Source organism: Ranitomeya imitator, chromosome 2 (genome assembly GCF_032444005.1).
Source record: "Ranitomeya imitator isolate aRanImi1 chromosome 2, aRanImi1.pri, whole genome shotgun sequence".
Taxonomy (NCBI): Eukaryota; Metazoa; Chordata; class Amphibia; order Anura; family Dendrobatidae; genus Ranitomeya; species Ranitomeya imitator.
This window is the reverse complement of record NC_091283.1, coordinates 742,229,842-742,245,573: the sequence shown is the minus strand read 5'-3', so window position 1 is coordinate 742,245,573 and position 15,732 is coordinate 742,229,842. Positions and strand designations below refer to the sequence as shown.

The 15,732-nt window shown below is 41.2% G+C and overlaps 1 protein-coding gene across 7 annotated transcripts in view; it reads left to right on the top strand.

The window, feature by feature from the left end:
• The window catches only part of USP54 (ubiquitin specific peptidase 54), a 149,877-nt gene that overhangs the window by 121,560 nt on the left and 12,585 nt on the right, over nucleotides 1-15,732 (top strand). For 4 of the 7 annotated variants that reach the window (XM_069753238.1, XM_069753235.1, XM_069753234.1 and 1 more), the window contains 6 exons: nucleotides 371-510; nucleotides 1,257-1,430; nucleotides 3,551-3,670; nucleotides 6,157-6,346; nucleotides 7,726-9,134; nucleotides 11,553-11,671. In XM_069753238.1, coding sequence (XP_069609339.1) covers nucleotides 371-510; nucleotides 1,257-1,430; nucleotides 3,551-3,670; nucleotides 6,157-6,346; nucleotides 7,726-9,134; nucleotides 11,553-11,671 — 2,152 coding nt within the window. The remainder of the gene's footprint in view (nucleotides 1-370; nucleotides 511-1,256; nucleotides 1,431-3,550; nucleotides 3,671-6,156; nucleotides 6,347-7,725; nucleotides 9,135-11,552; nucleotides 11,672-15,732) is intronic. The other 3 variants (XR_011318498.1, XR_011318497.1, XR_011318499.1) reach the window with 2 other exon arrangements.

Here is a 15,732-nt window from a genome sequence, read left to right as displayed (position 1 = left end):
ATGCTGTGAATCATCTTTTTACAGTTTTATTGTGATTTAGCTGCCTATAAAAGATACTTAAAAAAAAATGTTTTCCTTCAAGCAGCTCTTGTAGAAAAAGCATAACAATTGAAGCACACTACTCTGCCTAAATTGATGTTATTCATTTGGAAGCAGAAGGCCTAATTATAGAGGACCATTATTTCACTGGAGAACAGAGCAGAACAATGTAATAAGTGATGAGTCACTGCTTAATATCGCATACACTATGCAGAAATGCTACTTTCTATGTGAAGACAAAGAACCTTCTTGTTACTCGTGCAGTAAAGGCTTCTCACCCTGCTGTATATTTTATTGTGTCATTCTATTTTTTTTTTTCTTTTTCTAAAAGGGAATATCATTCAAGGAAAAGTCCCGGTACCGCTCCAGCCCCTACCTGGCGTAACATCCCAAAGTCTCAGAGCAGCAGCGCCTTAGACATGGCAGATTCTGCCTCAAGTGTCTGGGTTAAGGTCCATCCCTCTCATGTTGGTAAGATTGGCTGTCTGCTCTAAAATGGGTGCAGGGTTTTCATGAGCCGGCATCCTTGTCTGATTTTCTATATATCCTTATGTGAAGGAACTCCTCTAGATCTTTTTTTTCTAGTCATGTTCCTGTTAAATCCAACTAAAAAATGCTGACATGCTTCGTATGCAGAGAACCACATAGCTCAGCTACAAATGTTTTCTTGATAATTATGGCAATCTTTGGAAGAAATAAAAGTTTCTGTGACGTTGTCTTCATTTTTTTTTTTAATTTAATGTATGTTTGAATGAAAGTGAATCTGTTACCATTTTTTCACTGTGTAATCTGCAAGCAGCACAACGTAGCAACACATACCCTGATTCCAGTGATGTCACTAATGTAACTAATGGCTGTGTTTGGCTGTTTCAATAAAATCAATGTTTTTATCAGCAGAAAACTATCACTAGAGGATTTAGGGGTCCAACTCCACCCACATCACGGATTAGCAGCTTTTTCTCAATGTACAGTATATACAGAAAGCTGCCAATCAGTGATGTGTGCGTGGTTACAGAGACCTCAACACTCCGCGCTCTGCTAGATCTTCAGCAGAGCAAACTGATTACATCACAACTGCAGCAACTAGTAAACTAAGTGATACATCGCTGGAGTCCCTACATCGAGCTGCTGTCCGATTACATAGCATAAACCTACTGACAGATTCCCTTTAAACAAAATTAGTTCTTATTCGGCATGTTTCTGTGTTATCATTGTAGTATCCGAGAGTCCAGGACCTATGAAGAGCGAATTGGATGAACTTCAAGAGGAAGTATCGAGAAGAGCAAGGGAGCAGGAGTTGCGCTGGAAGCGTGAAAAAGAGATTGAGGCGGCCATGGGATTTAACCCACGACCTCGGCGGTTTTTAGATTTGGATGAGTTACAGAACCAGGGTAATTTGATCTAATCACTTACTTCTATACTTCTTGCATATCCTCCTCATCTGAAGTATTGCTGATTCCAAATGATCATGTAATATTTAGTTTTCTACTGTTCTAAAATTCCTGATCTGGTAAGTTACCGGGGAGTCGCTGCGTGTCCCCTAAAGACATGCACAGAGGACCCCACTATACAGCGCGGACTTTAATTCTCTGAAATGAATGACACAAATCCTGTAAAGTATCAGAACAGCGGCTGTTAGTGCAGAGGATTCTGAAGATTGTGAATGCATATTTGGTGGATAAGATGATCACCAACAATTAATTATGCATACATTTTATTTAATGTGTGAAGAGCCACATAATTGATTCTCACTTCAACAGTATAATGAATATTTCATATTTTTATTGTATTTTAGGCCTTTTTGCAGCATTGTGATATGATTTCAGTACCTCTCCTTTGCAGTACCTCAAACATGTACACTAAAAATCATGCAGAACTTTAGTAAGGTTGATACAGTGCTGCGCTCCTTTATTTCAGTCTCATACACTTCATTTTTTTTTAGGTTTTTGAAACTAAAATTCTAAAATGTTTTGTCTGCAAAATCTCTACCATTGTTTGCAATGGATTAGTATTTGCATTATTCTGCTATGATTATTATACTTGAATTGTATTTAAAGGGAACCTGTCAGCTTAAAGGGAATCTGTCACCACTTTATGGGGATATCAGGTAAAAATATCATTTAATTCAGTGTCCCCTATGCATTGTAACAGTACATTTGATACCCCTTGGCCCCCCACCTATGATCCATAAATACCGTTTTTATTCCTCTCGCGGTGTATGTAAATATCCTCGGTCCAGTCCGATGGGTGGGGCTTATTGTTCGTCTCCCCCCCCCCCCCCCCCCCTCCTGGCTTGCTCTACGCATTCTTTTTCGGGGATTTCTGCGTTCGTGTATAGTTTTGGCTCATGCGCATTCAAATAGCCTCTCGCACGTCCTCAACTGTGGGCAAAGCCAAAAATCATTATTGTGCATGCGCCGACATACGCCATGGCTTTCTGTGGCCCGGAAGCATGCGCGAGAGGCCATTTGAATGCACACACACCAAAACTATACGCAAACGCAGAAATTCCCCGAAAAGAATGTGTAGAGCAAGCCAGGGGGGGGTTGAGAGACGGACAATAAGCCCCACCCATCGGACCGGACCGAGGATATTTACATACACCACGGGAGGAATAAAAACAGTATTTATGGATCATAGGTGGGGAGTCAAGCGGTATTTAAAGTACTGTTATAATGCATAGGGGACACTGAATTGAATGATATTTTTACCTGATATCCCAGAAAAGTGCTGACAGATTCCCTTTAATTCTGCCTGACTTTTGGGCAGCATAAATCCGGGAACCTCTCCTGCTTATAAGCATCAATATATTACTCGGAAACGCTGCAGCATTTCAAGGAGAAACCTAGTTGAAAGCGCGACCAGGGATGAAGTGACAAGTGATGGAGTCCGCCGGGCGGGCATGCCTCTGTGACTAGTCCTGCCTTGTCCCCTACTGCCCCTGTAACTATGTTTTTCTCTGTAAGGCTGCAGCGTTGTTTGGGCAGCATGAATTAGTAGGTGCATTTGTTTTAACCCATGAAGTTGATTTTTGTAGGTTTATGTTGTCTTTTGTAAAATGCCAGTGCAATATAATTTTTAATTGCAAAATCGAATGATAGAAAGTCATGTACATACCGTGTTAACATGTTTTTTGGAGCCTTTTTCATACACCGTCCTGTACCATACTGTGCTGTCTGACATTATACCTGGACAAAGCCAGTATTTTGAGATCTGGTGAGTGGATGTTCAGGGCTTTATAAGCCGCATTCACAACAACCATTTGTTAATTGCTAGCACCACAATGCCGGTGTCAGTGGTACTTGGCAGGCGGTATCATCTATTGTGACTGGCACAAGCTCCTCTGACAACTTTAGCTTTACGCACTGTTGTTGCCAGGCAAGCCGTATGGGCAATGGTGGAAGCTCCTTGTGGTCCTAGCAACCATAAAAGAACTGCTGGAAGGTGTTAGATTTTGATGTAAGCCGTATAAGAAGCAATTAAGATGTGGAGAATTGTGTGGCTATTGCAGGGAGGAGTGACAGCTTTGAGCGATCGGTGCAGGAGGCAGACTCTGTCTTTGAGCAATCAATGAGGCTGGAGCAGAACGGAGATTACACTACGGCTTTGGCACTGTGTAATGAAGCTATGTGTAAGTAACTCCTAACCAAGGCTTCTCTCCGCTTTCAGTCCTGTATCGTCTAACATGGCATGCCTAACATTGTGTGGCTCAGCTATTGGCTGTGGAAGGTGACCTTTGTCTCTCTATTCCAACACAATCTTGCAAATTGCTGTTAACTCAAATAAAAAAAATACTTCATTGCTTTCTTCCAGCTTTTGTTGCTTTGCCCGCATTTCTACAAGAGACTTTGCAGTGTGGAAACAGTGCTCTTGGTTCCAATTTTTTTTTTCGTTTTTTATGTATGTGACAAGTGTAACAAAGCATCTCTTTCATCTGCGTGTAGCATGGATCAGAATGGACACTTTAATTACTTTTCCTCCCCGTTGAAGGTCATGTATTGTTCAGTTTCTTGGCTAAATACATCGGGATTTTGAGCCCACAGTGACATTCATGCCCCTGATATTAGGAAATCTAAAATGCTAGGACTTGTTGAAGCCGTACTCCGATTATTCCCTGAACATGCATGTTTCTTTCAATGGGTAGAGGAAAATAAGCTACTTTCAGGCTGTTCTGGTAGTAGTAGTCCATCTGCCACGGGAATGAATATACCTGATCCCTGTTCTCAACAAACAGCAGCAAACGGGTAAAGGGATAAAGTTGGGTGCCTTCCATAGGGTTTATGAAGACTTTTAAATCCGGTTCTTATTACAAACATTTTTTGTGTTTTATTTATTTCTATTTGACTTTCAACAAAAGCAAATCTTGAAATATTCTAGCTTACACAAGTTCCCTTTTGCTTCATGTTCCTATAAGTCACTTCTCGGCTTTGCTGTGTAGCATAGCAGAGTCATCTCGTTATCATTAGAGGGAAATCCTGTAAGAGGCCATTATACACAGAGGAGGCACTTATCCGCTCACTGACACACAGGACCTGCCCTTTCTGATTGTAGTCTTTCACATTTCCATTCTAATCCATCTGACCGTTGACTTCTTGTAGCCCGGACTCTTGTCTACAGAGACCAGTTTGACTCCTCACTTTTCTCCTACCCTCTCTACCTGTTCTCAATTTGCTTCTTGTTGTTACTCCCAAATCTGTGCTTGTTGCTGCCTCTTGTAACCCTGTTACTACACCTGCTCTATAGCACAGTTCCCCCAATATTGTTCTTCTCAATAATACCCTTCTATAATTACTATTGCCTTCCATACGGCGAGCCTGAAGCCAAAAGTGCCCCTAAAATGAAGAATAATGCCAACAGATAAAGCTCCATATTGTACCACAAGTAGTAATAGTGCCTCATTGCTGTTTGTACCCTAGCAGAAGGGCCTTCTTTGTGCTTCTCAGAGTAATGCTGATCTTTTCAGTGTCCCCATACAGTAATAGTGCTCCTCATACTGCATGGAAGCACAAATAAGGCACTAATAATGTCTCTTTTATAGCCCCACATAGTATTAAAGCCCTTTTTGGCTATCTAGACAGTAACAATTTCCATTTTGAAGGTTATAATGCCCTGGGAGTCGCTTTGTCAGATATAATGCCCGCTGAGTGCCCCCTTAAATTGATTAATGCCTCCCGAGTGCCTAATACGGTAAAAGAAATTGCTGCCTTTTGTGCTCCATTAAAAAAAATAAACCCTACTATTTGACGAGTGCAGGGATCTGTGTAGTTATCAGCCCTTTGCAGACCATGTGAGGCCATGACGAGATGGAAATAGTAGGTGAGGCTACCTATGGCCGGCCGGCTCCATACTGTAACGTGGGTTTCTGCTGTTTACACAGGAGCTAAAAGTAGAGATGTGTGCCGCAGATGTTGGGTGGTAACAATCCCCTGCTTTGTAGGCATCTCTCTCCTTACCCTCTGGTTTGTGGGGTATATTCCATCAATTCCTGGAGACGACTTCCATTCATTACTGCTTCCATAAAGCACACACATTTCTCTATACAGTACGGTATGTGGGTATATGCACTTACCCACCCGTATGCTCCATCCTTCTACCCTTATGGGTCAAATATAAAAATAAGAAATACAGTAACTAAATGATTACAAACATCATCTCTCAACATAGCATCATGTAATTTATAAAAGTAGCAACACGTAATATACACGATTATCTAATCCTCCATTACTGCACCTTCTGATAACGATCTGCTGCAGTTTCTCCTATTAACTCCGCACATCCAGTTTGTACCAAATCCTAGATTTAATAGCAAATCGTCAGTATTGTCAATAACTGATGTGGGGTAATTCTGTAGGAAAGGCTCTGGCGTTGGAAGGTGTGCAGTTAGCTGAGCCTGTTCCTGCTGCCGCTCTTTCATCCCAGCTTTGATGGCTCCGCTAACATGCTCAGGGCGCATTGCTTACATACATGTGCATTGTTGATAACTCTTAGGATGCATTATGTTTTGTTTCCCCTCTGTATTGCATGATTCCATGTTATGCTCTTTTTGGCATCCTATTTTTTATTCTTTTGGTTTGTGTGCGTGCATTTGTTTCTGCTATGTTTTCTTTTGCATTTTAGCTAAATTCAGACTTGCCATGCATGATGCCAGATCTAGCACACACTGCAGAGCCCTAGCAGATAAGAAGTTGCAAATGTGTTTACGAAAGGCACGGACTCTTCAGGACCGCATGCTGCTGCCGACAGTTCCTCAACCGCTGCCGCCAGCTTACCCCTCTCCACAAGGGGGAGCTATAAACCAATCTACAAGGTAGCTGCCATGAACCTTCCTTAACTAGGAATGAACTCGAGAACTGTTGCTCTTAACTTGACTTAGACATCATTTAAAGGAATACTATATATAAAATAAAAACTGACTGTATATTGATCAACATGGGGTCCTGTATTAGTGCCACCCTGTCTGCTGCCAACTCTATAGTAAAAGCAGCGGGAAAGTATACTTCGTCCTTAGGCTGAGTTCACACACAACATAAATAATCGGCTGCAAAATCCTCAAAAAAATTTGCATCTGTTACCTGCAGATTTCAACTTGATTTTCATTCTCTGCATTATAATGGACGAAATTCATTGCAAACTGCAGAGTAACTGCACATGATGTGAACTTTGTCAAAATCCCTTTGATTTTTTTTTGTCCAGTGGTTTAATGTGGCGACACCATGTGTGAACTCAGTGTAAGATGAGCTTCATGTTTAACGACCAAGACAATGGACTTTGGGGAAATGAACCACTTTGCAAATGATCTTGATTGACCCTATTATTTTGTGTCTACTTCTCGATTGCAGATCTGTCAAACCCTATGTAAGCGGATCTCGTTTTCATCTGTCCTTACATCTTGCTAACATAGATAAACAAGCAGTAGAGGACAGATGGGGTATGGCTATGGGATCAGAGTCCTACGGGGATTGACAATTTCTTCATAAGAGTTGTAGATAAATTTGCAAAGTTGCTTCATTTTTATTATGGATGCATTGGGTCACTAAAAAAAAAAGAACAAAACCATTTTCATTTCTCCCTGCTGCGCTGATCATTATACGCTAGAGTTTTTTATTTTGTTTTTGAGGTATAGTCTTCCTTTGAGTTGAAACCTATTGTTTGGACAGAAAAGCATCAAAGTATAGATCTCCATACATAAACCATCTTTTCAGCAGTGTCATTTAGCTATTCCAAGTATTGAAATGAATTAATGTATAGAGAAAGTAAATATTCTATGTGAAGAGACCAGAAGCCTTCCAAGCTAATACATTGGAGAAGCTCATATTTGTTCTTCTGCATTGATTCCATTGCGGCTTAAACTTGCATTTGTTGATTTTGTAAGTGCTTAACTGATTTTTACATTTGTGACGTACTGTCATTTTCGATTTGCATCAAATGCACGTTTTACCTGTCTGAAATATGAAAAATATGTATTTTGCAGACGTTTTGGTACATTCTGCCACATGGTATAAATAAATTGTGCATGTACCGTAATTAACTCCTGTATGACTAAGGTACCAAAGAAAATATTAAGGTATTTTTTTTTCGAGTTGGCAGATGCCTATAATTTATATATTTTTCATAATTAGACTACCGTAAATTTCCTTCTAATTAATTTTCAAATAATTTGGCAAATGCTATCTCACCTCCTTGCAGTGACCAGGCTATCTCGGACAAAGTTTCAGTGAACCGTCAGGTAATGGCAGAGACGACCACAAAGGAGGACTTCACATCCACTCCATTACCACACCCGTTTGCTTCTAGCCATGACTTACTTCCATCGTCTTCTGAGTCTTCCGGCTTATCAGCTTCTGAACATTGCCCATGTAGCAAAACATTTTCTAACTACCGTGCTCCTTCAGGTCCTAGTTCCCCAGAGAGTGCCTCAACTCCTACACAGAGCACAGTTGATAACATTTTGAGAGTGGATGATTGTAGTCCAGACCTACAAATCAAAAACCCAAAAAGCAATCGAGTGACTGCTGGAAGCCCTAATAACAGTAAGGTGACTGAGGAGCATGAAGCTAAAGACGGTCCGCTACCTGTTCGGAAGATGAAACTCCATGGCATTAAATCTGGTTCTTTGCCATCATTGTTGTTTCCCTGGGCACGTCGGACACAAGTACAGTCTCCAGATAGAAACAACCAACCCAGCCATTGTAACAAATCTGTCAGTACAGAAATCCATACAAGTGAAGATAAGGTTGGTTCTTGCATTGTCCCACCAGTCTCTCCAACTGTTACAAATGGTGTTAATGTCCATCCTGTTAACGTCTCCTCAAAAACTAACAGTCAGGACAATTTACTAGACAAACAATGTGACTTGAACATCTTTGAGACTAGCAAAGTTGAGGCGCCTAAGAGTAAAGGGTTGGTGCGTTCTCTCGCAGAACAGTTCCAGAGGCTACAGGGGGGCTCACCAAAGAGAAGCAGTTTTGGCGTGAATTTTACTGGAATAGACAACTCTGAACAGAAGTCTTCACCAGTGGGGCATATACACGAATCACTGAACCTTTTCGAAACCGAATCTGGTTCACTGCCTCAAGTCATGCAAGAGAATAAATCTGTCAGCACCGATCAAGCAAGTACTTCTCCAGATTCCGAAGATGGGTCATGTAATATAAATGGATCCAGTATTAACCATCTAAACAGCCATCATGCCATGTCAATTAAGGAAGTTCTTCCAGAAGACATGGCTGACAGTGTTAACCGTGGCAAGTTTTATTACAAAACTGAGAAAAAGGTGAAATTTGGAAGCACAGTGCATTTGCCAGCCTCTGTGCCCATGAACCAGTGGGTTGATAGTGTTAGCAGATATTATAATGCCCAAGTGGATGACACAGATATGGAACACCATCTTCGTCCAAGTTTCTCCTCGAATCGAAAGTCTGTAAGGTATGGCTTATCAAAGAGCTCAATTGATCTCCGGCAGGAGTGGAAGCAGGAATTTGAGCATGACGTTTCAGAATTGAATACCTTATATAACAACAGCCTTCAGACTTGTGCAGGCAGCAGGACTCTGCAGTGGAGACCTGAGAACTCCAGACAGACATTCGGAAAACCATGTAAGTGGAAGTGTCTATTAAGCACTTTGTTTTCAATCTATGAAATCCATTAGGCCATCGCAGGTTGTTTTATGTGAGCCAAATTATACTTTTTAATGTGCAAGCCTTGCTAAATTCAGTATGTGAAATAGTATGATATTGACGTAAAACCCATTTATCCACACATGGCACCAGTAAACCCAAACCACCTTCTACGATTTGGTATTGGATGTTGTATAAAAAGCAAGTTCATGTAAGGCTTTAGTCCACAAAGGAAATATGCATACTTTGATGCTCATTTGCATTCAGAGCTGCCACCAGGAATTTCCGGGCCCCATACTGGCAAAATTTTCAGGCCCCCTTCTGACTCTGGCCAGACTCCACCCAGCTCCGCCTCCACCCCTGCCCTGCCTCCATCCCTCGAACCTTCCACTGTCCCAGTTCACATACAGTACAGACCAAAAGTTTGTACACATCTTCTCATTTAAAGATTTTTCTGTATTTTCATGACTATGAAAATTGTACATTCACACTGAAGGCATCAAAACTATGAACATGTGGAATTATATACTTAATTTCAGTTGTTTCACACTTTTTTGTTAAGTATATAATTCCACATGTGTTAATTCATAGTTTTGATGCCTTCAGTGTGAATGTATAATTTTCATAGACATGAAAATACAGAAAAATCTTTCAATGAAAAGGTGTGTCCAAACGTTTGGTCTGTACTGTACATAGCCAGCAGCTTTTGTTTTAGCCAAAAGATTTTTTTAAAGCCGCCACCACGACAAGATAGACTTTTTTAGCAGGGCCCTTGCTCTACTCTAACCTATTAATCATTTCTTAAAATATCCAATACTCTTTAGGTTTATTTTTCCTTAAGGGAATCAGTCACATACATTTTTTAAAATGAACAATAATACCACATACAGCCACACCGTGACCAGACCACATATTGCCACTACATAGTGACCGAATACTACAATACTGATCATTAAGAAAAAAAACACAATACAAAAATTAATATAAGTGTCATTATACACAGGAGCTCTGTACATAGTATTCAGTGTATAGTGTAAGTGTACAGGTAATAGAGGGATCCCCTGTGACATTGTACCCAGGAGCTCTGTATATAGTGTTCAGGTAATACAGTGATCACCGGGTATATTATGCATAAGAGCTCTGTATAATAGTGTGTGTGTACAGGTAATACACAGGAGCTTTATATTTAGTGTCACTGCACAGGTAATACAGTGATCACCAGTGACATTATACACAGGAGCTCTGTAAATAGTTTCATTGTGCAGCTAATGCCATGATCACCAGTGACATTATACACAGGGGTTTTGTATATACTATATAGTGTAAGTGTATAGGTAATGCACTGACTCACCAGTTACGTCTCTAGTTGAAGTCCTTCATCTTTGATTTCCTCTTCACCCAGCACAAACCACCATCACTTCTTCCAGCCAGGTCTTCTCTGAAGAAAATAAGTTATCTAGAGCACATTCCCCGATTTTATCCCAACTTCTGCACTACGCCAAATGAAGAAAAAAATTGACAGTGTTGCGCTGTACAGTAACATGACCCCCCACTGAAAACAGTATCCTCAAAAATAAAATGCATCACAGAAGGAGTATTATCCCTTAATCAGCCCCAACAGTAATAACGTTCCACATCCTGCTCCCACGTGTTCTCCCAATATGGACCCCATATGTCTTGTTCCTGGCCCCATGTGTTCTCCCATTCCTGACCCCTTGTTTCTCCAAACTGCCCTCATAGTGCAGCTTTACCAGCATAAAGTTTATCCTTACCTGACTCTGGTCCAGCGTTGTCTGAGTCACGAAAGTGACGGTAGATGACAATGACGTCTTAAGCCGGTAACGTACGTACCTATGTCAGCTGCTGGTCTGTGATTGGCTTATTTTTTAGGCTACGTTCACACTAGCGTTGCGTCGGGCGCAGCCGCGGCGACGCATGCCTCATGCGCCCCTATATTTAACATGGGGAGAGCATGGACATGCGTTGCTCTTGCGTTTTGTGACGCATGCGTCACTGTGGCGCAACTGTCAGGGCGCAGAGGACGCTACATGATGCAGTTTTTTCTGCGCCAAAAATCATGCAAAAATGAACGCATGCGTCACAAAACCCTGCGTTTTCCATACATTTTTGCATGCGTTGTGCGTTGCGTCGCCGACGCAGCACCGCACAACGCAAATGTGAACTTAGCCTTAACTGAACTTTAGTCCGAGGACGCATGTTCAGTTACTGAATCGGCAGAATCCTGTAGCGGGGCTCAGTCCGGGCCCCATACACCAGTAAGGACAGTAGTAACCTGATGGCGGCCCTGCTTGCAGTAAGTGCTTTATATATGCATAATTGTGAATCGTTCGGTATATTTTTTTTGTTTTGATTTTTCTCAAAAAATTTTTTCAAAAGGTTTGGACAACACATCTACGAGAAAAATGCAGCATGCTGCCGGTAGAGGTTTGTCAAGAACACCGACAGCTGAGATAGAACGCAGTCTCTGTGGAACCACACATTCACCTGTGTCTAAGGTATGTAGGAAACAAACCTAATCTTAGGCTTAGAGCGGATAGATGTGCTTACTGTATCCACGTGTGACCATCACCGAACATGTAAGCCTGCATTTACACATCCGTGTCAGTGTTGCCACTGAAGCAGGTAGACTGTCTGAAGTTTTCTTTACGCATGGACTCTTTGCAATTGATTATTTAAAAATGGAAGATCCTCGGTTGTAAAAGTTGCATACAAAGAATGTTTTCCGTATTTTATACAAATTCCCTTTAGATTTTAACAGACCAGTCTGATCTGCGAAACGTATGAGAATAGGACCTTCTCTGAGTAAGACAGACTGGAGACACGGATACATTTTTGCTATCCAAGATTAAAAATGAAGAGCACTAGATGTGTCACACTGATGTACGAATGCAGCCTTAAAGGTTTTTGGCATTAAATGGAATCTGTCGCCACACTAGACCTATGTAAACTGTTAATATGGGCATACAGGTTATAGACTGCTAAGGAGAGTGATACCTGTGTGTTTCATTGATGCCTTGTTGTTGAGAAATCATCTTTTATCACTTTATGTAAATTACCTCTTCCAGCTTATGGGCAGAATGTTGCCAGAAAGAAAAATCTGCCTCCAGAGCTTCACACCCGGGCGTTTTTTTTTATTTTTTCTTTCGTTTCTTTCCTTCTTCCAGGAGCCATAGTTTTGTTTTTTTTCCATTAACCCCTTTACCCCCAAGGGTGGTTTACACGTTAATGACCGGGCAAATTTTTACCATTCTGACCACTGTCCCTTTATGAGGTTATAACTCCTGAATGCTTCAACAGATCCCGGTGATTCTGACGTTGTTTTCTCGTGACATATTGTACTTCATGATAGTGGTAAAATTTCTTTGACATCACCTGCGTTTTTGTGAAAAAATCTTTGAATTTTTATGCAATTAAATCAAAGAGATATGTCACACAAAATACTTAATAAGTAACATTTCCCTCATGTCTACTTTACATCAGCACAATTTTGGATCCAAAATTTTTTTTTGTTAGGGAGTTATAAGGGTTAAAAGTTGACCAGCAATTTCTCATTTTTACAACACCATTTTTTTAGGGACCACATCACATTTGAAGACATTTTTAGGGGTCTATATAATAGAAAATAACCAAGTGTGACACCATTCTAAAATCTGTACCCCTCAAGGTGCTCAAAACCACATTCAAGAAGTTTATTAACCCTTCAGGTGTTTCACAGGAATTTTTGGAATGTTTAAATAAAAATGAACATTCAACTTTTTTTCACAAAAAATTAACTTCAGCTCCAATTTGTTTTATTTTACCAAGGGTAACAGGAGAAAATGGACCCCAAAACTTGTAAAATTTGTCCTGAGTACGCCAATACCCCATATGTGGGAGTAAACCACTGTTTGGGTGCATGGCAGAGCTCGGAAGGGAAGGAGCGACGTTTGACTTTTCAATGCAAAATTGACTGGAATTGAGATGGGACGCCATGTTGCGTTTGGAGAGCCCCTGATGTGCCTAAACATAGAAACCCCCCACAAGTGACATCATTTTGGAAAGTAGACCCCCTAAGGAACTTATCTAGATGTGTGGTGAGCACTTTGACCCCCCAAGTGCTTCACAGAAGTTTATAATGTAGAGCCAGAAAAATAAAAAATCATATTTTTTTCACAAAAATGATCTTTTCGCCCCAATTTTTTATTTTGCCAAGGGTAAGAAAAGAAATTGGACCCCAAAAGTTGTTGTTCAATTTATCCTGAGTATGCCGATACCCCATATGTGGGGGTAAACCACTGTTTGGGCGCATGGCAGAGCTAGGAAGGGAAGGAGCGCCGTTTGACTTTTCAATGCAAAATTGACTGGAATTGAGATGGGACGCCATGTTGCGTTTGGAGAGCCACTGATGTGCCTAAACATTCAAACCCCCCACAAGTGACACCATTTTGGAGAGTAGACCCCCTAAGGAACTCATCTAGATGTGTTGTGAGAGCTTTGAACCCCCAAGTGTTTCACTACAGTTTATAACGCAGAGCCGTGAAAATAAAAAATAAAAAATTTCCCACAAAAATTATTTTTTAGCCCCCAGTTTTGTATTTTCCCAAGGGTAACAGGAGAAATTGGACCCCAAAAGTTGTTGTCCAATTTGTCCTGAGTACGCCGATACCCCATATGTGGGGGGAACCACTGTTTGGGCGCATGGGAGAGCTCGGAAGGGAAGGAGCGCCATTTGGAATGCAGACTTAGATGGAATGGTCTGCAGGCGTCACATTGCGTTTGCTGAGCCCCTAATGTACCTAAACAGTAGAAACCCCCCACAAGTGACCCCATATTGGAAACTAGACCCCCCAAAGAACTTATCTAGATGTGTTGTGAGAACTTTAAACCCCCAGGTGTTTCACTACAGTTTATAACGCAGAGCCGTGAAAATAAAAAATCTCTTTCCACAAAAATTATTTTTTAGCCCCCAGTTTTGTATTTTCCCAAGGGTAACAGGAGAAATTGGACCTCAAAAGTTGTTGTCCACTGTATCCTGAGTACGCTGATACCCCATATGTTGGGGTAAACCCTTTTTGGTGCACGGGAGAGCTCGGAAGGGAAGGAGCACTGTTTTACGTTTTCAACGCAGTATTGGCTGGAATTGAGATCGGACGCCATGTCGCGTTTGGAGAGCCCCTGATGTGCCTAAACAGTGGAAACCCCCCAATTCTAACTGAAATCCTAATCCAAACACACCCCTAACCCTAATCTCAACGGTAACACTAACCACACCCCTTACCCTGACACACCCCTAATCCCAACCCTATTCCCAACCGTAAATGTAATCCTAACCCTAACTTTTGCCCCAACCCAAACTGTAGCCCTAACCCTAGCCCCAACCCCAACCCTAGCCCTAACCCTAATGGGAAAATGGAAATAAATAATTTTTTTTAATTTTTCCCTAAGGGGTGATGAAGGGGGGTTTTATTTACTATTTATAGCGGATTTTTTAGCAGATTTTTATGATTGGCAGCCGTCACACACTGAAAGACGCTTTTTATTGCCAAAAATATTTTTTGCGTTACCACATTTTGAGAGCTATAATTTTCCCATATTTTCGTCCACAGAGTCATGTGAGGTCTTGTTTTTTGCGGGACGAGTTGACGTTTTTATTGGTAACATTTTCGGGCACGTGACATTTTGTGATCGCTTTGTATTCCAATTTTTGTGAGGCAGAATGACCAAAAACCAGCTTTTCACGAATTCCTTTTGGGGGGGGGGGGGGGGGGGGGGGGGAGTGTTTATACCGTTCTGTGTTTGGTAAGATGGATAAAGCAGTTTTATTCTTCAGGTCAGTACGATTACAGCGATACCTCATTTATATCATTTTTTTTATGTTTTGGCGCTTTTATACGATGAAAACTTTTATAGAAAAAATAATTATTTTTGCATCGCTTTATTCTGAGGACTATAACTTTTTTTAATTTTTTCACTGATGATGCTGTATGGCGGCTCGTTTTTTTGCGGGACAAGATGACGTTTTCAGCGGTACCATGGTTATTTATATCTTTTTGATCGCATGTTATTCCACTTTTTGTTCGGCTGTATTATAATAAAGCATTGTTTTTTGCCTTGTTTTTTTTTTTTTTTCCAGTGTTCACTGAAGGGGTTAACTAGTGGGACAGTTTTATAGGTCGGGTCCTTACGGACGCGGCGATACTAAATATGTGTACTTGTATTGTTTTTTTCATTTAGATAAAGGAATGTATTTATTGGAACAATATTGTTTTTTATTATTTATTTAGGAAATTTTTTTTTTTTTTCACACATGTAATTTTTTTTTTTTACTTTGCCCTGGGGGGGGGGACATCACAGTAAAGTGACAGATCGCTGATCTGACACTTTGCTGTGCACTGTGTCAGATCCGCAATCTGACCTGCGCTCCTGGAGGCTTCCCGGCGCCTGCTCTGAGCAGGTGCTGGTAAGCCACCTTCCTGCAGGACCCGGATGCAGCCCCGGGGCCATTTTGGATCCGGGCCTGCAGGGAGGAGGAGGTAAAAGACCCTCGCAGCAACGCGATCACATCGCGTTGCTCCGA